The sequence below is a fragment of the Notolepis coatsorum genome, assembly GCF_963971535.1.
Source record: "Notolepis coatsorum genome assembly, chromosome: 1".
NCBI lineage: Eukaryota > Metazoa > Chordata > Actinopteri > Aulopiformes > Paralepididae > Notolepis > Notolepis coatsorum.
In genome coordinates, this window is record NC_140165.1 from 535,284 (window position 1) to 559,524 (window position 24,241).

General features: G+C 46.5%; 2 protein-coding genes across 2 annotated transcripts in view; one reads left to right on the plus strand and one right to left on the minus strand.

Annotated features, from left to right (window-relative positions):
- Positions 1–1,587, plus strand: part of cpb2 (carboxypeptidase B2 (plasma)) — a gene marked incomplete at both ends in the record, with an annotated part of 30,807 nt that extends 29,220 nt beyond the window's left edge. Inside the window, 2 exons of the mRNA XM_084328039.1 lie at positions 159–243; positions 1,382–1,587. Coding sequence (XP_084184165.1) covers positions 159–243; positions 1,382–1,587 — 291 coding nt within the window. The remainder of the gene's footprint in view (positions 1–158; positions 244–1,381) is intronic.
- Positions 1,588–6,275: 4,688 nt separating this feature from the next.
- The window catches only part of zc3h13 (zinc finger CCCH-type containing 13), a 119,752-nt gene continuing 101,786 nt past the window's right edge, over positions 6,276–24,241 (minus strand). The window contains 1 exon segment of the mRNA XM_084328052.1: positions 6,276–6,936. Within this exon segment, the coding sequence (XP_084184178.1) occupies positions 6,745–6,936 (192 nt within the window). The 3' untranslated portion in view covers positions 6,276–6,744.

The following is a 24,241-nucleotide window of genomic DNA, read 5'->3' on the forward strand; positions in this document are numbered from 1 at the left end:
TAAGCTAGGCTAGCTGCTCCCTAATGCTTCCAGTCCTTGTGCTAAGCTAGCTGCTCCCTAATGCTTCCAGTCCTTGTGCTAAGCTAGCTGCTCCCTAATGCTTCCAGTCCTTGTGCTAAGCTATGACCGTTTGTCATTTTGTATTTCTTTTTTTAAAGATGGAGATCGCCCGAGAAGCGGCCATGAAGATCAAAAGACATTACAAGAGCACCTACAAGTACGGGGCCGGAGCCCAGACCATCTGTGAGGAATTACCCAATTAATGATGATGAACACGACGCACAAACTACACACATTTCATAATTAAACACGACGCACAAACAAACTACACATTACATGATTAACACGACGCACAAACTACACACATTACATGATTAACACGACGCACAAACTACACACCTTACACGATTAACACGACGCACAAACTACACACATTACACGATTAACACGACGCACAAACTACACACATTACACGATTAACACGACGCACAACCTACACGCATTACATGACTTTCAACATGGCTGCCAGAGCTCTTCATGTGTAAAACACGCACAATCAATCAAGTTGCATATATAGATTTATTTGAAAATGTTGATTCTATTCTGATTTGATCCGTCATTCCATTCCTGCATGGCTCATTCTATTCTATTCTGGCTCTGCCTTTTATTCTATTCTGGCTGGGCCTTTTATTCTATTCTGGCTCTGCCTTTTATTCTATTCTGGCTGGGCCTTTTATTCTATTCTGGCTCTGCCTTTTATTCTATTCTGTCTCTGCCTTTTATTCTAATCTGTATTTGGTCTTTCATTCTATTCTATTCTGGCTCTGCCTTTTATTATATTCTGTCTCTGCCTTTTATTCTAATCTGTATTTGGTCTTTCATTCTATTCTATTCTGGCTCTGCCATTTATTCTATTCTGGCTCTGCCTTTTATTCTATTCTGGCTGGGCCTTTTATTCTATTCTGGCTTGGCCATTTATTCTATTCTGGTATGGCCTTATATTGTATTCTATTCTGGCTCTGCCTTTTATTCTATTCTGTCTCTGCCTTTTATTCTAATCTGTATTTGGTCTTTCATTCTATTCTATTCTGGTTTGGCCTTTTATTCTATTCTGGTTTGGCCTTTTATTCTATTCTGGTTTGGCCTTTTATTCTATTCTGGTTTGGCCTTTTATTCTATTCTGGTTTGGCCTTTTATTCTATTCTGGCTTGGCCTTTTATTCTATTCTGGCTTGGCCTTTTATTCTATTCTGGCTCGGCCTTTTATTCTATTCTGGCTTGGCCTTTTCTTCTATTCTGGCTTGGCCATTTATTCTATTCTATTCTGGCTTGGCCGGTTATTCCATTGTGTTCTGTGTTGGGCCCGTGGTTCCGTCCTCCAGACCTGGCTCCGGGGGGTTCCGACGACTGGGCCTACAAGCTCGGCATCAAGTACTCCTTCACCTTCGAGCTTCAGGACCGCGGGCGCTACGGCTTCCTGCTGCCCCCCTCCCACATCGCCAAGGCCAGCAACGAGGCCCTGCTGGCCGTCAAGACCATCGCCCTCAAAGTGATCGAGAAAACACAGGCTGCTGCTGCTGCCGTGTGACGCAGCGGCCCGGTCTTCACCTCCGTATCCCCCTCGATATCGATCCCTGTCTCCTGAGCCGTTCAGCCATTGTGTGTGTAGTGTGATGTGTGCCTGGTGCCAGTGTGTAAGGCAGCCATTGAGCCTGCGTGGCCCAAGGTTGCGTGCTACCAGTGGTGGTGAAGGAGGCAATTTCCACCCTACATTGTAAAGCGCTTTGAGTGTCTAGAAAAGTGCTATATAAATGCAAGTAATTATTATTATAGCAGAAGTAGTTTGGACACAAAATGAGTGTAGGCTTTGTAGGTTTTGTCCGTTTTCTTTCTCCATCCCCGTCTATTGAAGGCTAAACCACTGACCTAGAGAAGACGTGCATTTGTAAAGCTTCTCATAAATAATATTAATTCCATATGGTTGAAAGAATTAGTTACAATCTGATGCCAAGTCATAAACATTAACACAATAAAATGTCACAAAACAAACAATATAGAAAATCTTGATTTTTATTGATCAACTTTGTGGCAATACTTCTGAAAACGGTGACCTCATCAATAATGTAAAAAGAGAAATGTCAAACAGGCCTTGTGTGTCCATACCAAGCTTTTCAAAGTTCACTTTCGGCTTTCATTCTCGAGTTTGTTTTCAGCATTAATTAACACATTTGGCCTCGACTCAACAAAAGCATCCAGTGGCCAATCCTGAGAAGGGATGGAAACCACAGCCTCTGTTGCCGGGGAGACTCCGTAGAACTTCAGCAAATTACATAAATATTGTGTTGGCAGAACAGTATGTTTGTAGGTGAAGTATTTACCTACCTTGTTTACAAAAAATTATAAAAATCAGGAAATGCTTGTTAACTCATTCTGCGCCAATCACGGAAAAAGTCGGGTTAACTCGCCAACCGCTCAGCGCCAATCACGAGAAAAGTCGGGTTTTAATCGTTATTTCTTTTATTAGCTATATCCATTCATTTTTCATCCATCCAGCCTGATGTTATCATTGGGAAGGGGTCGGAGCTCACAAAAGGGCAAATACCGCCACATACGCCTTCCAGTCTGTATTGCACTCTATTAGAAATGGTGTAGTTTCTTTTCAGGGCCGATCTGAGCCGTGCGGGCGGGGTTTAAATACTCCGGCAGGACTATCAATCAATCAGATGTATTTATATAGCACATCTAACATGACACGTGTCAACCAAAGTGCTGTACAGAGGGTAGATACATAGATACATATTGACAATCACACTCTATCGAGGGGGCAAGCCTAATGGAGGTGGGGATGCTGTTCCACAATTCAGGGGCTGCGACAGCAAAGGCACGGCCCCCCCCTGAGCTTGAGGTTAGACCTCCAGACTGTCAGGAGCCTCTGATCGGCTGACCTGAGGGACCTGGTGTTGGAATAGGGGGATAGGAGGTCTGAGAGGAGGGGGGGTGACCATTAAGGGCGTTAAAAACAAATAGGAGAGCCTTAAAATCTATCCTGTAGTGTACTGGAAGCCAATGAAGGGAGGCAAGGACAGGGGTGATGTGGTCTCTCTTGTGGGTTCCGGTCAACAGTCTGGCAGCAGCGTTTTGTACCAGTTGTAAGCGGGACAGGGAAGACTGGTTGATGCCTATATAGAGGGAGTTGCAGTAGTCTAATCTAGATGCCTTTACAACATTACATCTGCTATGCTGCCCCCCCCCCCCCTTCATATGCAATGCCGGGCAATGTGGGACGGACCTCCACGAGCAGTATTTGGAATGGCGATCAGATAATTGGATTATTTCTTTTGCATTACATCAGATACCGGGTAAGGACTCTATATATAAAATCTTGCGTTGATCTGATATAGAATTCTACCACGATCGCGGCTGTCTGTGTGTGTGTGTGGCTGTTTACCGTTGAGTGCAGGAGGTGGCGGGGCGAGCACCGCGCTACGAGGGCCATTTCATTTATGCATGAGGAAGGATAATAATGATAATCTAGCATTGATTTCAGGAAGATTCGATAATCAGGCAAAAAATTTGTGTTTAGTGTATTCCACTAAAGGGCTATTATCACGTCTTTTCCTGGGATTACTAAGAATCACCAAAACTATACTCATATTCAAAACGGTATAAAACGGAAATGTACGGATGAAAAAACTATTTGTTTTGTACATGTTGACTGGAAGCAACTCACTGACAATCGACAGGTGTATTAGACCCATAGCTATAATATAAGATATATTTTAAGCACTCGCAAATCTCGCAGTCCCCCCATTGATTAAAGCGATGGCGTACTAGCACCCTCTGACACATTAAGCGATGGCGCAGAATGAGTTAAAGAGAAAGTTGTATGTTATGTTCCATGTTAAAGTCTAGTAGTCCAGCAAGGCAGTGTTATGTTTGTACACAATGCATTTACAATGATCACTTTGGCCAAACAAGATGAGGCTTTCGTCCCGGGAGAACGAGTGCTATGCAAACAATGGTTCCTTGCTGCCCTCTAGTGGTCAGAAAATAATTTTTTTTTATCCACTTTTTCTCCCACTTTTCCATATTTTCTCCCATCCCAATTTCGTATCATCCAATTCAACCCTCCCCTGTCACGAACGCTGTTTCTTGCCTCCCACAAGCCGGCTGCAATGTGGACTAAGTCATACATAGCACAAGTCCCCTCCGGTACTTGAGGTAACAGCAGTCGCATCTTTTCACCTGCGCAGCTCGATCTCTCAGTGGCGAGGAGTAACGCGTGGGAGGCTCACGCTGCCCCCGACACTTCCTGATTCTACTGCGCAGGCGCACCAACCGACCTGTAGGAGTCGCTGTCCACAACGCCCGATCCCCACCCATCAGTTTCCCACCCCCTAATACGGCCAATGTGTATTAGTACGGACGACCAGCTAAACTGAAAGCAATGTGGAGCGCTGGGATCGAACAGGCGATCCCAGCGTCTCCGCATTCGTGGCGAGCGCCTTGCCCACTACGCCACGTAGCCGCCCTTGGTCAGAAAATAATTATTGGCAGCTTTAATGTTGGTCCACTATGATCAGGTGATTTTCCTAAACTTACCATTGGTCCACCAGGATAAAGTGATTTCCTAAACTTACCCCTTATTCTCTGAAAAGGCTCACAAAGATCTTCTCAGACCTCGGTAATGAAGCCTCGAGCCTGAAGGTAAATGGCTGCTTTTTTATATAGCGCTTTTATCCAAAGCGCTTTACAATTTGTTACTCACATTTTTACCGATTCACTCACACATTCACACACCATGCAAGGTGCCAACCTGCTCATCGGGAGCAATTAGGGGTTAAGTGTCTTGCTCAAGGACACATCGACACGCTGCCCGGGAATCGAACCGGGAACCTCCGGATTGCCAGACGACTGCTCTACCTCCCGAGCCACTGTCGCCCCGAAGGTAACGGTGACCCATGCAGGCGTTCGACACGTCACAGAAATGAACACCCTTTGCGGCACACAATCATAACGGTGTGTAGGGCTCTCTTAAATACTTTGAAGCTTCGTTCGATGGGCATCGAATATGAAAATAAAATTCGATTTTTTTTTTTGCAAAATCAACTCTGCCTCTCTTTGTTAATTACAACAAGCAATGCTGTTTGTTATTTAAGATGAGGTCGGACTCGGCACTGACAGATTTGTGTTCATTGTGCTGCTTTTATAACATTTACATAATTTATAAAGCCTCAAATGACAGCTTACAATATTTCATGAGTGTTTCGTTTGTCTAAGATTTTTAAAGGTTTAAACTTTACAGCACTGACAAAGTTGAACAAAGTGATGTACAAGTCGCACAACATAAAAAAAATTAAAAATAAAAATATTTATTAAAAAAATAAATAAAAGTTTTATCTCGAAGCTTCGAATTGAAATCGAATCTCGGCCCCAAAGCTTCGAATTCCAAAAAAAATTCGAAGGTCAGCCATAACGGTGTGATTACAATATTGAAAACTGAACATTCTAATGTAACCGTGGCTTAGCAAGCTCAACGGAACGTATGTCAAGCTAGAAATGGTTTGCATGTCAAGCTACGTGTGTAAAAAAAAACTAAACATGTTTGCATCCAACTTCCTGGGGCCACCAAGATGTTTTGATTGAAACAGCTTCATACCCACCAATCCCAATATTCACCTTTGACTTATGGAACAAGTTAAGAGTCTGGGCTACAATGTCTCAGCCTCAAACCTCTAATGTCACTTACTATTAAAAGTAACATTTACAGCAACGATTCAGGCATCAAATCCATGTCGTCTTTCCCCCAAACCCCCCCCCCTCTCCCTCCCTCCCTCCCTCCCTCCCTCCCTCAACAGATGCCTTTAATTTTGGAAGGTTTAGAATGTCAATGACAGGAATTCCACGTGGCACAACCCTCCGGCTGCGATGCCTTTTCGTCTCTAGTGCACCGACCCGTCTGCCGCTTCAGTTCAGAAAGACACAGATAGATAATAGTTCTTGTTCTTGTTCTTGTGCCCCCGCCCCACACACACACACACACACTTAACAGGCGCGCAACACAATTACATTCAAGGAGGAAGACAGGATGGAACAGTTCGGTGGCTAGGAAACAAACCCTTCCAAAGTCCCTTCAGATTTTCAGTGCGATCGATCTGTGGCATTTCTGAAACAAAGGTTTTAGTTTCCCCCACCCCCCTCTTGGATAATTGACCCTTTGTCTCCTCCTTTGGACGAAAGAGGAACGGCGACGGCGTACGAAGCAAAACGAATGAATCAACATCTAACCATTTTAATGCACAGTTTTAGTAACCAATGCACAACGTAAAACAATACAACAACGTCCGTGTGGTGGGAAAACTGACATTTTAAAAGTTCTACTATATGCAAGTGAACAGGAAAAAAACACTCATGTCTGCTCATATTTCACGTACAAGGCCTCCCTCTACACACCCATAGGCTAGCACACCTAGCAGTCTCTATGGCACAGTATTTGATCATCTTCCAGGAAAATTATAAGCGTTTTTTTGAAAACGTCGAGAAAGTTTCAGACATTTTGTCGTAATTATCTTTTTCTTCTTCTGTCTCTTTCAATGATTTAAAAAAAGCTACGTAAGTAAAAGGTAAACAGTCCGGAGGGGAGACGGGGGATAAACGAACAACAGGCTTAAGCCGTTTAAGTTTCATGCTTTTTTTTGTTCGCCTTTCCTTTTTTTCTTAAAGACCCAATAAGCCCCTCCCCCTCTCAGGACACGCACACCTCAGGCTTTGCCACGCCAGGCTTTCCTCCGCCGCGCCCGGCCGCACCCACCACGCCGCCGCCGGGCCGCTCCTGGGCCGCCGCCTGGGCCACGGTGCGCCGGAACAGCCGCATGCTGAGCTGCAGCAGGTCGTTGTCCGCGACGGGGGGGCCGGGGTACATCTGCTTGATCAGGCCCTGGGGGGGGGGGGGGGGCAGAGGACACAAACCATTAGAATACATTCCCACAAGGGGGCGGTCAGGTGGCGTAGCGGAGATTGCGTTCGTCACCAACCCCGGAGACGCTGGATTCGCCTGTTTGAATCCAGCTCACAGCTCCGGGCGTTGTCACCAGCTTGGCTGGCCGTTCATACTAATACAATTGGCAGTATTAGAGGGTGGGAGAAGCTGGCGGGGTGGGTCCGGGTCGTTGTAAACAGCGACTCCTACAGTTCGGTCGGGGCGCCTGCTAAGCGCGGACAGGATCTAAGGGGGGTAGTGTGATCCTTCCACACGCTACACCCTCTCAATGAGAATCCGCGCTGCCAGGTGAAAAGAAGCGGGTGATTGGCTGGACGTGTGTCGGAGGAAGCACGTGATAGCCTCCACTCTCCCAGACCGACTGTGGGGGGTAAGTGCGCAGCGACCAGGAAGGGGATTGGGAATTGGCATAACGACTAACATTGGGATGGGAGAAAATCAGAGGGAAAAGGAGGGGGAAAAATAATAATAATAATACATTCCCACAGACATTGCTAAATGAAATTCAAGGATTTTTTTTTTGTTTTTAAGATTTTAGCATTTATTGCGTTTCATGGTCAGACATGACCGACGGACGAGGAGAGGGTGAACGGGAGAAGAGGCGGGGAAGACATGCGACAAATGTCACCGGGAGCGGGAGGAAGCGAACCCGGGACGGACGCGTAGGTGTGCGATGCACTGACGTGGTGCGCCGCGAGGGCGCCCGAAATTCAAGGACCTTTTAAGTACTTTTCCAAGCACTTTTTCTTTTTCAAGGATGTCACTCGAAGGATACAATTCACTTTTAAATGCATTTAAATGTTGTTGTTTTTTGCCAGCTGAAGAAATGCGGAAAAGCAGTTGGAGCGTGCGAGACAGCGACTCGCCAGATTTTATTAAAACAGAACAATTTTTTTTTATTTCTTGATTCAGAACTATTTGATCTTGGATGAACAAAACATTCAATGCGAATGGTTGATTTGAATTGCAAGGACTTTTTAAGCACCTTATAATTTCTTGTTCTGGTTTCAAGGAATTCCAGGCCGGCGCCCTCGCGGCGCACCACATTAGTGCATCGCACACCTACGTTTATTGATATTCTGCACTACAGATCGCTCACAATAAACATTTAGGTAGTCAAAAATCGAAATAGGAATAAAAACACAGTCAGGGATATACATTCTAAAATATGTATATACATTCTAAGATATAGAGCCAAAAATATACAGTAAAATGTACAGTAAGATATAAAAAAAATTTAAAAAAGACTTTAATACCGTTTAAGGCCTTAAATTGAGAGTTATGAATTTTAATATTTTCGACCACAACCCCATAGATACCCTGTTCTGGCTGTTGCACTTTTGGGGGCGTGGCAAGCTGTGACAAACCCTGCGCAACCGACAGAAAGGACTAGCTCAGGCAAGAGGAAGGAAAGTTGATACCACGGCACCATGACGAATTCCTGATTTCTACAGGTTTAAAACTATTTCCATTCTATGTTTAAACGATGCAATGTACATTATGAAAGTAGATGAATGATTATTTTAATCTACTTTCACCTATGCTACTTATATCCCACCTATAATTCATTCATAGTTAAGACTCGACATCCACTCGTACAATTTATTGAAAAAACCATCCGCAGAAAAAGGAGTTCCCAAAAAGAAAAAAAGAGAAGTTGCGTGTGGAAGCAGCTCGGAAGTGCATCCAACTGTTCTCAGTAAGACATCCAACAAACTAACACATCCAACTGTCTCTCAACTAAGACATCCAACAAACTAACACATCCAACTGTCTTTCAACTAAGACATCCAACAAACTAACACATCCAACTGTCTCTCAACTAAGACATCCAACAAACTAACACATCCAACTGTCTCTCAACTAAGACATCCAACAAACGAACACATCCAACTGTCTTTCAACTAAGACATCCAACAAACTAACACATCCAACTGTCTTTCAACTAAGACATCCAACAAACTAACACATCCAACTTTCCTTTTCTTTTTTTACCTACTTTCTATAGAACTTCATTCTTAGATGCTTCTATAGAAAGTAGGTCAAACAAAAAAGAAAGTTTTCTGGGCGGCTACGTGGCGTAGTGGGCAAGGCGCTCGCCACGAATGCGGAGACGCTGGGCTCGCCTGTTCGAGCCCAGCGCTCCACATTGCTTTCAGTTTAGCTGGTCGTTCATACTAATACACATTGGCCGTATTAGGGGGTGGGAAACTGATGGGTGGGGATCGGGCGTTGTGGACAGCGACTCCTACAGGTCGGTTGGTGCGCCTGCGCAGTAGAATCAGGAAGTGTCGGGGGCAGCGTGAGCCTCCCACGCGTTACTCCTCGCCACTGAGAGATCGAGCTACGCAGGTGAAAAGATGCGACTGCTGTTACCTCAAGTACCGGAGGGGACTTGTGCTATGTATGACTTAGTCCACATTGCAGACAGCTTGTGGGAGGCAAGAAACAGCGTTCGTGACAGGGGAGGGTTGAATTGGATGATACGAAATTGGGATGGGAGAAAAACATAGAAAATGGGAGAAAAAGTGAATAAAAAAATAAATAAAAAAAAATCTTTGCCCTATATATGACCCTATCAACATATCCTTTCGTAACGTTTACTGTCCGGCGTGTCCGCCATCTTGCTTTCACTTCTAAAAACGTGCATGGCGGATTGATAGTAATTCGGCTGTGGGCGGGTCCTGGGACCAAGAGCGTTGGTTATTACAAGTACCCACGTATAACTTGACTGTTTCAGAATCGAGAAATTTGCATGCAGTTGTATAAATGGAACCAGCGCTCATAGGAACCCTGTCTCTATAGAGTGAAGGTACTAACGCTCGTAGGAACCCTGTATCTAGAGAGTGAAGGTACTAACGCTGGTAGGAACCCTGTCTCTATAGAGTGAAGGTACTAACGCTCGCAGGAACCCTGTCTCTAGAGAGTGAAGGTACTAACGCTCGTAGGAACCCTGTCTCTATAGAGTGAAGGTACTAACGCTTGCAGGAACCCTGTCTCTAGAGTGAAGGTACTAACGCTCGCAGGAACCCTGTCTCTAGAGAGAAGGTACTAACGCTCGTAGGAACAATGTCTCTATAGAGTGAAGGTACTAATGGTGAAGGTACTAACGCTCGTAGGAACCCTGTCTCTAGAGAGTGAAGGTACTAACGCTCGTAGGAACCCTGTCTCTATAGAGTGAAGGTACTAACGCTCGTAGGAACCCTGTCTCTATAGAGTGAAGGTACTAACGCTCGTAGGAACCCTGTCTCTAGAGTGAAGGTACTAACGCTCGTAGGAACCCTGTCTCTATAGAGTGAAGGTACCAACGCTCGCAGGAACCCTGTCTCTAGAGAGTGAAGGTACTAACGCTCGCAGGAACCCTGTCTCTATAGAGTGAAGGTACTAACGCTTGCAGGAACCCTGTCTCTAGAGTGAAGGTACTAACGCTCGCAGGAACCCTGTCTCTAGAGTGAAGGTACTAACGCTCGTAGGAACCCTGTCTCTATAGAGTGAAGGTACTAATGGTGAAGGTACTAACGCTCGTAGGAACCCTGTCTCTAGAGAGTGAAGGTACTAACGCTCGTAGGAACCCTGTCTCTATAGAGTGAAGGTACTAACGCTCGTAGGAACCCTGTCTCTAGAGTGAAGGTACTAACGCTCGTAGGAACCCTGTCTCTATAGAGTGAAGGTACTAACGCTCGCAGGAACCCTGTCTCTAGAGTGAAGGTACTAACGCTCGTAGGAACCCTGTCTCTAGAGTGAAGGTACTAACGCTCGTAGGAACCCTGTCTCTATAGAGTGAAGGTACCAACGCTCGCAGGAACCCTGTCTCTAGAGAGTGAAGGTACTAACGCTCGCAGGAACCCTGTCTCTATAGAGTGAAGGTACTAACGCTTGCAGGAACCCTGTCTCTAGAGTGAAGGTACTAACGCTCGCAGGAACCCTGTCTCTAGAGTGAAGGTACTAACGCTCGTAGGAACCCTGTCTCTATAGAGTGAAGGTACTAATGGTGAAGGTACTAACGCTCGTAGGAACCCTGTCTCTAGAGAGTGAAGGTACTAACGCTCGTAGGAACCCTGTCTCTATAGAGTGAAGGTACTAACGCTCGTAGGAACCCTGTCTCTAGAGTGAAGGTACTAACGCTCGTAGGAACCCTGTCTCTATAGAGTGAAGGTACTAACGCTCGCAGGAACCCTGTCTCTAGAGTGAAGGTACTAACGCTCGTAGGAACCCTGTCTCTATAGAGTGAAGGTACTAACGCTCGTAGGAACCCTGTCTCTATAGAGTGAAGGTACTAACGCTCGTAGGAACCCTGTCTCTAGAGTGAAGGTACTAACGCTCGTAGGAACCCCGTCTCTATAGAGTTAAGGTACTAACGCTCGTAGGAACCCTGTCTCTATTAGGGATGGGAATCGAAAACCGGTTCCCGTTGCCTGGAACCGTGTGGCTCCCGTGACTTTCGATTCCCTTATCGCTGCCTACAGTTGCGCAATAATGTTAGCCGTTAGCATGTAGCCATGGCAGACTCTATTTGATTCCTTAATGGCTCGAAATTGCCTGGGTTTTGGTAATATGCTCCCGAAATGCTCCTGCTGTTTGGCTACTTCTATGTGCAGTGAAAACTACTTGAATGCTTTAGAACCTAGTCATTGATTTAGATCAGGCTGAGCTAAAATTAGCCGCGGAGCTAACGTGAGCTAACGCTATTTAATCAAGCTCACAAAGAGAGATAAACAGCTGACAGCGGATAGTACAGGTACAAATACAATAAAACAGCAGGTGGGGGCTGTTGTGTAAACCTTGTACTCTTTAGTTCACATATAATGAGAGACGGAATGTTTGTTTACAAGACTGTAAGCCAGGAAGTACAGTGGTGCAACATACAAATGTGTCCGTGTAGCAACACAAGCCAATACCTTATAGGACAGGGGCCCGGGGAGCTCTCTCTCTCTGTGTGTGTGTGTGTGTGTGTGTGTGTGTGTGTGTGTGTGTGTGTGTGTGTGTGTGTGTGTGTGAGAGAGAGAGTGTGTGAGTGAGAGACAGAAGTCAGAGGAATAACAACCTGTTATTCAATAGATTAAATTAGTTTAAGAATAAAAAAATAAATACATTTTAAGAGAATCTCAAATACATTATTTTATTTAAGTGTAGGCTATAGTTAATGTTTTATTTTTTACAGTTTTTGTATTTTTCTGACATGGGGGCTCAACAATAAATGACAATCAGAAATGTCAAGTTGCATGTTATTCTAACCAGCTTAGACCCCTACGCTCTGCATCTTCTGGCCGCCTCAGACCTACTCCTATCCGAGCTCCGGGAGGGTCATCAAAGAGAAGTCGCCTATTCTCAGTCCTTGCCCCACAATGGTGGAATGAACTACCCACCCCAGTTAGGACAGCCGAAACCCATCCAATCTTTCGCCGTCGACTAAAGACGCACTTCTTCAACCATTATCTGAATAAAAAAAAATATATCTAACCCTAACTAACCGTACTGTCATGCACTTGTCCTAATAAACTAACCTACACTTTAGCACTCAACACTTTGATGAACATTGTTGCTCAGCTGATAGAGTTGTGCCCTTCCTGATGGCTTGTCGTACAGAACTTGTAAGTCGCTTTGGATAAAAGCGTCAGCTAAATGACTAAATGTAATTCTGTTGCATTTTCAATTTATTTATTTAAATTATAAATTGATCAGGTATCGATAAGGGAATCGATAAAGAATCGAATCGATAAGCAGAATCGATAATGGAATCGTATCGATAAAATCCTATCAATTCCCATCCCTAGTCTCTATAGAGTGAAGGTACTAACGCTCGTAGGAACCCTGTCTCTAGAGTGAAGGTACTAACGCTCGTAGGAACCCTGTCTCTATAGAGTGAAGGTACTAACGCTCGTAGGAACCCTGTCTCTATAGAGTGAAGGTACTAACGCTCGTAGGAACCCTGTCTCTATAGAGTGAAGGTACTAACGCTCGTAGGAACCCTGTCTCTAGAGTGAAGGTACTAACGCTTGTAGGAACCCTGTCTCTATAGAGTGAAGGTACTAACGCTCGTAGGAACCCTGTCTCTAGAGTGAAGGTACTAACGCTCGTAGGAACCCTGTCTCTAGAGTGAAGGTACTAACGCTCGTAGGAACCCTGTCTATAGAGTGAAGGTACTAACGCTCGTAGGAACCCTGTCTCTATAGAGTGAAGGTACTAACGCTCGTAGGAACCCTGTCTCTAGAGTGAAGGTACTAACGCTTGTAGGAACCCTGTCTCTATAGAGTGAAGGTACTAACGCTCGTAGGAACCCTGTCTCTAGAGTGAAGGTACTAATGCTCGTAGGAACCCTGTCTCTATAGAGTGAAGGTACTAACGCTCGTAGGAACCCTGTCTCTAGAGTGAAGGTACTAACGCTCGTAGGAACCCTGTCTCTATAGAGTGAAGGTACTAACGCTCGCAGGAACCCTGTCTCTATAGAGTGAAGGTACTAACGCTCGTAGGAACCCTGTCTCTAGAGTGAAGGTACTAATGCTCGTAGGAACCCTGTCTCTATAGAGTGAAGGTACTAACGCTTGCAGGAACCCTGTCTCTAGAGTGAAGGTACTAACGCTCGCAGGAACCCTGTCTCTAGAGAGAAGGTACTAACGCTCGTAGGAACCCTGTCTCTATAGAGTGAAGGTACTAACGCTCGTAGGAACCCTGTCTCTATAGAGTGAAGGTACTAATGGTGAAGGTACTAACGCTCGTAGGAACCCTGTCTCTAGAGAGTGAAGGTACTAACGCTCGTAGGAACCCTGTCTCTAGAGTGAAGGTACTAACGCTCGTAGGAACCCTGTCTCTATAGAGTGAAGGTACTAACGCTCGCAGGAACCCTGTCTCTATAGAGTGAAGGTACTAACGCTCGCAGGAACCCTGTCTCTAGAGTGAAGGTACTAACGCTCGTAGGAACCCTGTCTCTATAGAGTGAAGGTACTAACGCTCGTAGGAACCCTGTCTCTATAGAGTGAAGGTACTAACGCTCGTACGAACCCTGTCTCTAGAGTGAAGGTACTAATGCTCGTAGGAACCCTGTCTCTATAGAGTGAAGGTACTAACGCTCGCAGGAACCCTGTCTCTAGAGTGAAGGTACTAACGCTCGTAGGAACCCTGTCTCTATAGACTGAAGGTACTAACGCTCGTAGGAACCCTGTCTCTATAGAGTGAAGGTACTAATGCTCGTAGGAACCCTGTCTCTAGAGTGAAGGTACTAACGCTCGTAGGAACCCTGTCTCTATAGAGTGAAGGTACTAACGCTCGTAGGAACCCTGTCTCTATAGAGTGAAGGTACTAACGCTCGTAGGAACCCTGTCTCTATAGAGTGAAGGTACTAACGCTCGCAGGAACCCTGTCTCTAGAGTGAAGGTACTAACGCTCGTAGGAACCCTGTCTCTAGAGTGAAGGTACTAACGCTCGTAGGAACCCTGTCTCTAGAGTGAAGGTACTAACGCTCGTAGGAACCCTGTCTCTATAGAGTGAAGGTACTAACGCTCGTAGGAACCCTGTCTCTAGAGTGAAGGTACTAACGCTCGTAGGAACCCTGTCTCTATAGAGTGAAGGTACTAACGCTCGTAGGAACCCTGTCTCTATAGAGTGAAGGTACTAACGCTCGCAGGAACCCTGTCTCTATAGAGTGAAGGTACTAACGCTCGTAGGAACCCTGTCTCTAGAGTGAAGGTACTAACGCTTGTAGGAACCCTGTCTCTATTGAGTGAAGGTACTAACGCTCGTAGGAACCCTGTCTCTAGAGTGAAGGTACTAACGCTCGTAGGAACCCTGTCTCTAGAGTGAAGGTACTAATGCTCGTAGGAACCCTGTCTCTATAGAGTGAAGGTACTAATGCTCGTAGGAACCCTGTCTCTAGAGTGAAGGTACTAACGCTCGTAGGAACCCTGTCTCTATAGAGTGAAGGTACTAACGCTCGTAGGAACCCTGTCTCTATAGAGTGAAGGTACTAACGCTCGTAGGAACCCTGTCTCTAGAGTGAAGGACAAGGTCCTAACGCTCGTAGGAACCCTGTCTCTAGAGAGTGAAGGTACTAATGCTCGTAGGAACCCTGTCTCTAGAGTGAAGGTACTAACGCTCGTAGGAACCCTGTCTCTAGAGTGAAGGTACTAACGCTCGTAGGAACCCTGTCTCTATAGAGTGAAGGTACTAACGCTCGTAGGAACCCTGTCTCTATAGAGTGAAGGTACTAACGCTCGTAGGAACCCTGTCTCTAGAGTGAAGGTACTAACGCTTGTAGGAACCCTGTCTCTATAGAGTGAAGGTACTAACGCTCGTAGGAACCCTGTCTCTAGAGTGAAGGTACTAACGCTCGTAGGAACCCTGTCTCTAGAGTGAAGGTACTAATGCTCGTAGGAACCCTGTCTCTATAGAGTGAAGGTACTAACGCTCGTAGGAACCCTGTCTCTAGAGTGAAGGTACTAACGCTCGTAGGAACCCTGTCTCTATAGAGTGAAGGTAATAACGCTCGCAGGAACCCTGTCTCTATAGAGTGAAGGTACTAACGCTCGTAGGAACCCTGTCTCTAGAGTGAAGGTACTAATGCTCGTAGGAACCCTGTCTCTATAGAGTGAAGGTACTAACGCTTGCAGGAACCCTGTCTCTAGAGTGTAGGTACTAACGCTCGCAGGAACCCTGTCTCTAGAGTGTAGGTACTAACGCTCGTAGGAACCCTGTCTCTATAGAGTGAAGGTACCAACGCTCGTAGGAACCCTGTCTCTATAGAGTGAAGGTACTAATGGTGAAGGTACTAACGCTCGTAGGAACCCTGTCTCTAGAGAGTGAAGGTACCAACGCTCGTAGGAACCCTGTCTCTAGAGTGAAGGTACTAACGCTCGTAGGAACCCTGTCTCTATAGAGTGAAGGTACCAACGCTCGTAGGAACCCTGTCTCTAGAGTGAAGGTACTAACGCTCGTAGGAACCCTGTCTCTAGAGTGAAGGTACTAACGCTCGTAGGAACCCTGTCTCTATAGAGTGAAGGTACTAACGCTCGCAGGAACCCTGTCTCTATAGAGTGAAGGTACTAACGCTCGCAGGAACCCTGTCTCTAGAGTGAAGGTACTAACGCTCGTAGGAACCCTGTCTCTATAGAGTGAAGGTACTAACGCTCGTAGGAACCCTGTCTCTATAGAGTGAAGGTACTAACGCTCGTAGGAACCCTGTCTCTAGAGTGAAGGTACTAACGCTCGTAGGAACCCTGTCTCTATAGAGTGAAGGTACTAACGCTCGTAGGAACCCTGTCTCTATAGAGTGAAGGTACTAATGCTCGTAGAAACCCTGTCTCTAGAGTGAAGGTACTAACGCTCGTAGGAACCCTGTCTCTATAGAGTGAAGGTACTAACGCTCGTAGGAACCCTGTCTCTAGAGTGAAGGACAAGGTCCTAACGCTCGTAGGAACCCTGTCTCTAGAGAGTGAAGGTACTAATGCTCGTAGGAACCCTGTCTCTAGAGTGAAGGTACTAACGCTCGTAGGAACCCTGTCTCTAGAGTGAAGGTACTAACGCTCGTAGGAACCCTGTCTCTATAGAGTGAAGGTACTAACGCTCGTAGGAACCCTGTCTCTATAGAGTGAAGGTACTAACGCTCGTAGGAACCCTGTCTCTAGAGTGAAGGTACTAACGCTTGTAGGAACCCTGTCTCTATAGAGTGAAGGTACTAACGCTCGTAGGAACCCTGTCTCTAGAGTGAAGGTACTAACGCTCGTAGGAACCCTGTCTCTAGAGTGAAGGTACTAATGCTCGTAGGAACCCTGTCTCTATAGAGTGAAGGTACTAACGCTCGTAGGAACCCTGTCTCTAGAGTGAAGGTACTAACGCTCGTAGGAACCCTGTCTCTATAGAGTGAAGGTAATAACGCTCGCAGGAACCCTGTCTCTATAGAGTGAAGGTACTAACGCTCGTAGGAACCCTGTCTCTAGAGTGAAGGTACTAATGCTCGTAGGAACCCTGTCTCTATAGAGTGAAGGTACTAACGCTTGCAGGAACCCTGTCTCTAGAGTGTAGGTACTAACGCTCGCAGGAACCCTGTCTCTAGAGTGTAGGTACTAACGCTCGTAGGAACCCTGTCTCTATAGAGTGAAGGTACCAACGCTCGTAGGAACCCTGTCTCTATAGAGTGAAGGTACTAATGGTGAAGGTACTAACGCTCGTAGGAACCCTGTCTCTAGAGAGTGAAGGTACCAACGCTCGTAGGAACCCTGTCTCTAGAGTGAAGGTACTAACGCTCGTAGGAACCCTGTCTCTATAGAGTGAAGGTACCAACGCTCGTAGGAACCCTGTCTCTAGAGTGAAGGTACTAACGCTCGTAGGAACCCTGTCTCTAGAGTGAAGGTACTAACGCTCGTAGGAACCCTGTCTCTATAGAGTGAAGGTACTAACGCTCGCAGGAACCCTGTCTCTATAGAGTGAAGGTACTAACGCTCGCAGGAACCCTGTCTCTAGAGTGAAGGTACTAACGCTCGTAGGAACCCTGTCTCTATAGAGTGAAGGTACTAACGCTCGTAGGAACCCTGTCTCTATAGAGTGAAGGTACTAACGCTCGTAGGAACCCTGTCTCTAGAGTGAAGGTACTAACGCTCGTAGGAACCCTGTCTCTATAGAGTGAAGGTACTAACGCTCGTAGGAACCCTGTCTCTATAGAGTGAAGGTACTAATGCTCGTAGAAACCCTGTCTCTAGAGTGAAGGTACTAACGCTCGTAGGAACCCTGTCTCTATAGAGTGAAGGTACTAATGCTCGTAGAAACCCTGTCTCTAGAGTGAAGGTACTAACGCTCGTAGGAACCCTGTCTCTATAGAGTGAAGGTACTAACGCTCGTAGGAACCCTGTCTCTAGAGTGAAGGTCCTAACGCTCGTAGGAACCCTGTCTCTATAGAGTGAAGGTACTAACACTCGTAGGAACCCTGTCTCTATAGAGTGAAGGTACTAACGCTCGTAGGAACCCTGTCTCTATAGAGTGAAGGTACTAACGCTCGTAGGAACCCTGTCTCTATAGAGTGAAGGTACTAACGCTCGTAGGAACCCTGTCTCTAGAGTGAAGGTACTAACGCTTGTAGGAACCCTGTCTCTATAGAGTGAAGGTACTAACGCTCGTAGGAACCCTGTCTCTAGAGTGAAGGTACTAACGCTCGTAGGAACCCTGTCTCTAGAGTGAAGGTACTAATGCTCATAGGAACCCTGTCTCTAGAGTGAAGGTACTAACGCTCGTAGGAACCCTGTCTCTATAGAGTGAAGGTACTAACGCTCGTAGGAACCCTGTCTCTATAGAGTGAAGGTACTAACGCTCGCAGGAACCCTGTCTCTATAGAGTGAAGGTACTAACGCTCGTAGGAACCCTGTCTCTAGAGTGAAGGTACTAATGCTCGTAGGAACCCTGTCTCTATAGAGTGAAGGTACTAACGCTTGCAGGAACCCTGTCTCTAGAGTGAAGGTACTAACGCTCGCAGGAACCCTGTCTCTAGAGAGAAGGTACTAACGCTCGTAGGAACCCTGTCTCTATAGAGTGAAGGTACTAATGGTGAAGGTACTAACGCTCGTAGGAACCCTGTCTCTAGAGAGTGAAGGTACTAACGCTCGTAGGAACCCTGTCTCTATAGAGTGAAGGTACTAACGCTCGTAGGAACCCTGTCTCTATAGAGTGAAGGTACTAACGCTCGTAGGAACCCTGTCTCTATAGAGTGAAGGTACCAACGCTCGTAGGAACCCTGTCTCTAGAGTGAAGGTACTAACGCTCGTAGGAACCCTGTCTCTATAGAGTGAAGGTACTAACACTCGCAGGAACCCTGTCTCTATAGAGTGAAGGTACTAACGCTCGCAGGAACCCTGTCTCTAGAGTGAAGGTACTAACGCTCGTAGGAACCCTGTCTCTATAGAGTGAAGGTACTAACGCTCGTAGGAACCCTGTCTCTATAGAGTGAAGGTACTAACGCTCGTAGGAACCCTGTCTCTATAGAGTGAAGGTACTAACGCTCGTAGGAACCCTGTCTCTAGAGTGAAGGTACTAACGCTCGTAGGAACCCTGTCTCTCTAGAGTGAAGGTACTAACGCTCGTAGGAACCCTGTCTCTATAGAGTGAAGGTACTAACGCTCGTAGGAACCCTGTCTCTAGAGTGAAGGTACTCCCTGTCTCTAGAGTGAAGGTACTAACGCTCGTAGGAACCCTGTCTCTAGAGAGTGAAGGTACTAATGCTCGTAGGAACCCTGTCTCTAGAGTGAAGGTACTAACGCTCGTAGGAACCCTGTCTCTAGAGTGAAGGTACTAACGCTCGTAGGAACCCTGTCTCTATAGAGTGAAGGTACTAACGCTCGTAGGAACCCTGTCTCTAGAGTGAAGGTACTAACGCTCGTAGGAACCCTGTCTCTATAGAGTGAAGGTACTAACACTCGTAGGAACCCTGTCTCTATAGAGTGAAGGTACTAACGCTCGTAGGAACCCTGTCTCTAGAGTGAAGGTACTAACGCTCGTAGGAACCCTGTCTCTATAGAGTGAAGGTACTAACGCTCGTAGGAACCCTGTCTCTATAGAGTGAAGGTACTAACGCTCGTAGGAACCCTGTCTCTATAGAGTGAAGGTACTAACGCTCGTAGGAACCCTGTCTCTAGAGTGAAGGTACTAACGCTTGTAGGAACCCTGTCTCTATAGAGTGAAGGTACTAACGCTCGTAGGAACCCTGTCTCTAGAGTGAAGGTACTAACGCTCGTAGGAACCCTGTCTCTAGAGTGAAGGTACTAATGCTCGTAGGAACCCTGTCTCTATAGAGTGAAGGTACTAACGCTCGTAGGAACCCTGTCTCTAGAGTGAAGGTACTAACGCTCGTAGGAACCCTGTCTCTAGAGTGAAGGTACTAACGCTCGTAGGAACCCTGTCTCTAGAGAGTGAAGGTACTAATGCTCGTAGGAACCCTGTCTCTAGAGTGAAGGTACTAACGCTCGCAGGAACCCTGTCTCTAGAGTGAAGGTACTAATGCTCGAAGGAACCCTGTCTCTAGAGTGAAGGTACTAACGCTCGTAGGAACCCTGTCTCTATAGAGTGAAGGTACTAATGCTCGTAGGAAACCTGTCTCTAGAGTGAAGGTACTAACGCTCGCAGGAACCCTGTCTCTAGAGTGAAGGTACTAATGCTCGTAGGAACCCTGTCTCTAGAGTGAAGGTACTAACGCTCGTAGGAACCCTGTCTCTATAGAGTGAAGGTACTAACGCTCGTAGGAACCCTGTCTCTAGAGTGAAGGTACTAACGCTCGTAGGAACCCTGTCTCTATAGAGTGAAGGTACTAACGCTCGTAGGAACCCTGTCTCTATAGAGTGAAGGTACTAACGCTCGTAGGAACCCTGTCTCTATAGAGTGAAGGTACTAACGCTCGTAGGAACCCTGTCTCTAGAGAGTGAAGGTACTAACGCTCGTAGGAACCCGGTCTCTATAGAGTGAAGGTACTAACGCTCGTAGGAACCCTGTCTCTATAGAGTGAAGGTACTAACGCTCGTAGGAACCCTGTCTCTAGAGTGAAGGTACTAACGCTCGTAGGAACCCTGTCTCTATAGAGTGAAGGTACTAACACTCGTAGGAACCCTGTCTCTATAGAGTGAAGGTACTAACGCTCGTAGGAACCCTGTCTCTAGAGTGAAGGTACTAACGCTCGTAGGAACCCCGTCTCTATAGAGTGAAGGTACTAACGCTCGTAGGAACCCTGTCTCTATAGAGTGAAGGTACTAACGCTCGTAGGAACCCTGTCTCTATAGAGTGAAGGTACTAACGCTCGTAGGAACCCTGTCTCTAGAGTGAAGGTACTAACGCTTGTAGGAACCCTGTCTCTATAGAGTGAAGGTACTAACGCTCGTAGGAACCCTGTCTCTAGAGTGAAGGTACTAACGCTCGTAGGAACCCTGTCTCTAGAGTGAAGGTACTAATGCTCGTAGGAACCCTGTCTCTATAGAGTGAAGGTACTAACGCTCGTAGGAACCCTGTCTCTAGAGTGAAGGTACTAACGCTCGTAGGAACCCTGTCTCTAGAGTGAAGGTACTAACGCTCGTAGGAACCCTGTCTCTAGAGAGTGAAGGTACTAATGCTCGTAGGAACCCTGTCTCTAGAGTGAAGGTACTAACGCTCGCAGGAACCCTGTCTCTAGAGTGAAGGTACTAATGCTCGTAGGAACCCTGTCTCTAGAGTGAAGGTACTAACGCTCGTAGGAACCCTGTCTCTATAGAGTGAAGGTACTAATGCTCGTAGGAAACCTGTCTCTAGAGTGAAGATACTAACGCTCGCAGGAACCCTGTCTCTAGAGTGAAGGTACTAATGCTCGTAGGAACCCTGTCTCTAGAGTGAAGGTACTAACGCTCGTAGGAACCCTGTCTCTATAGAGTGAAGGTACTAACGCTCGTAGGAACCCTGTCTCTAGAGTGAAGGTACTAACGCTCGTAGGAACCCTGTCTCTATAGAGTGAAGGTACTAACGCTCGTAGGAACCCTGTCTCTATAGAGTGAAGGTACTAACGCTCGTAGGAACCCTGTCTCTATAGAGTGAAGGTACTAACGCTCGTAGGAACCCTGTCTCTAGAGAGTGAAGGTACTAACGCTCGTAGGAACCCGGTCTCTATAGAGTGAAGGTACTAACGCTCGTAGGAACCCTGTCTCTATAGAGTGAAGGTACTAACGCTCGCAGGAACCCTGTCTCTAGAGTGAAGGTACTAACGCTCGTAGGAACCCTGTCTCTATAGAGTGAAGGTACTAACGCTCGTAGGAACCCTGTCTCTATAGAGTGAAGGTACTAACGCTCGTAGGAACCCTGTCTCTAGAGTGAAGGTACTAACGCTCGTAGGAACCCTGTCTCTATAGAGTGAAGGTACTAACGCTCGTAGGAACCCTGTCTCTATAGAGTGAAGGTACTAACGCTCGTAGGAACCCTGTCTCTAGAGTGAAGGTACTAACGCTCGTAAGAACCCTGTCTCTAGAGAGTGAAGGTACTAATGCTCGTAGGAACCCTGTCTCTAGAGTGAAGGTACTAACGCTCGTAGGAACCCTGTCTCTAGAGTGAAGGTACTAACGCTCGTAGGAACCCTGTCTCTATAGAGTGAAGGTACTAACGCTCGTAGGAACCCTGTCTCTATAGAGTGAAGGTACTAACACTCGTAGGAACCCTGTCTCTATAGAGTGAAGGTACTAACGCTCGTAGGAACCCCGTCTCTAGAGTGAAGGTACTAACGCTCGTAGGAACCCTGTCTCTATAGAGTGAAGGTACTAACGCTCGTAGGAACCCTGTCTCTATAGAGTGAAGGTACTAACGCTCGTAGTAACCCTGTCTCTATAGAGTGAAGGTACTAACGCTCGTAGGAACCCTGTCTCTATAGAGTGAAGGTACTAATGCTCGTAGGAACCCTGTCTCTAGAGTGAAGGTACTAACGCTCGTAGGAACCCTGTCTCTAGAGTGAAGGTACTAATGCTCGTAGGAACCCTGTCTCTATAGAGTGAAGGTACTAACGCTCGTAGGAACCCTGTCTCTAGAGTGAAGGTACTAACGCTCGTAGGAACCCTGTCTCTATAGAGTGAAGGTACTAACGCTCGTAGGAACCCTGTCTCTATAGAGTGAAGGTACTAACGCTCGTAGGAACCCTGTCTCTATAGAGTGAAGGTACTAACGCTCGTAGGAACCCTGTCTCTATAGAGTGAAGGTACTAACGCTCGTAGGAATCCTGTCTCTATAGAGTGAAGGTACTAAGGCTCGTAGGAACCCTGTCTCTAGAGTGAAGGTACTAACGCTTGTAGGAACCCTGTCTCTATAGAGTGAAGGTACTAACGCTCGTAGGAACCCTGTCTCTAGAGTGAAGGTACTAACGCTCGTAGGAACCCTGTCTCTAGAGTGAAGGTACTAATGCTCGTAGGAACCCTGTCTCTATAGAGTGAAGGTACTAACGCTCGTAGGAACCCTGTCTCTAGAGTGAAGGTACTAACGCTCGTAGGAACCCTGTCTCTATAGAGTGAAGGTACTAACGCTCGTAGGAACCCCGTCTCTAGAGTGAAGGTACTAACGCTCGTAGGAACCCTGTCTCTATAGAGTGAAGGTACTAACGCTCGTAGGAACCCTGTCTCTATAGAGTGAAGGTACTAACGCTCGTAGGAACCCTGTCTCTGTAGAGTGAAGGTACTAACGCTTGTAGGAACCCTGTCTCTATAGAGTGAAGGTACTAACGCTTGTAGGAACCCTGTCTCTAGAGTGAAGGTACTAACGCTCGTAGGAACCCTGTCTCTAGAGTGAAGGTACTAATGCTCGTAGGAACCCTGTCTCTATAGAGTGAAGGTACTAACGCTCGTAGAAACCCTGTCTCTAGAGTGAAGGTACTAACGCTCGTAGGAACCCTGTCTCTATAGAGTGAAGGTACTAACGCTCGCAGGAACCCTGTCTCTATAGAGTGAAGGTACTAACGCTCATAGGAACCCTGTCTCTAGAGTGAAGGTACTAATGCTCGTAGGAACCCTGTCTCTATAGAGTGAAGGTACTAGCGCTTGCAGGAACCCTGTCTCTAGAGTGAAGGTACTAACGCTCGCAGGAACCCTGTCTCTAGAGAGAAGGTACTAACGCTCGTAGGAACCCTGTCTCTATAGAGTGAAGGTACTAATGGTCCTGTCTCTAGAGAGTGAAGGTACTAACGCTTGTAGGAACCCTGTCTCTATAGAGTGAAGGTACTAACGCTCGTAGGAACCCTGTCTCTATAGAGTGAAGGTACTAACGCTCGTAGGAACCCTGTCTCTATAGAGTGAAGGTACTAACGTTCGTAGGAACCCTGTCTCTATAGAGTGAAGGTACCAACGCTCGTAGGAACCCTGTCTCTAGAGTGAAGGTACTAACGCTCGTAGGAACCCTGTCTCTATAGAGTGAAGGTACTAACGCTCGCAGGAACCCTGCCTCTATAGAGTGAAGGTACTAACGCTCGTAGGAACCCTGTCTCTAGAGTGAAGGTACTAACGCTCGTAGGAACCCTGTCTCTATAGAGTGAAGGTACTAACGCTCGTAGGAACCCTGTCTCTATAGAGTGAAGGTACTAACGCTCGCAGGAACCCTGTCTCTAGAGTGAAGGTACTAACGCTCGTAGGAACCCTGTCTCTATAGAGTGAAGGTACTAACGCTCGTAGGAACCCTGTCTCTATAGAGTGAAGGTACTAACGCTCGTAGGAACCCTGTCTCTAGAGTGAAGGTACTAACGCTCGTAGGAACCCTGTCTCTAGAGAGTGAAGGTACTAATGCT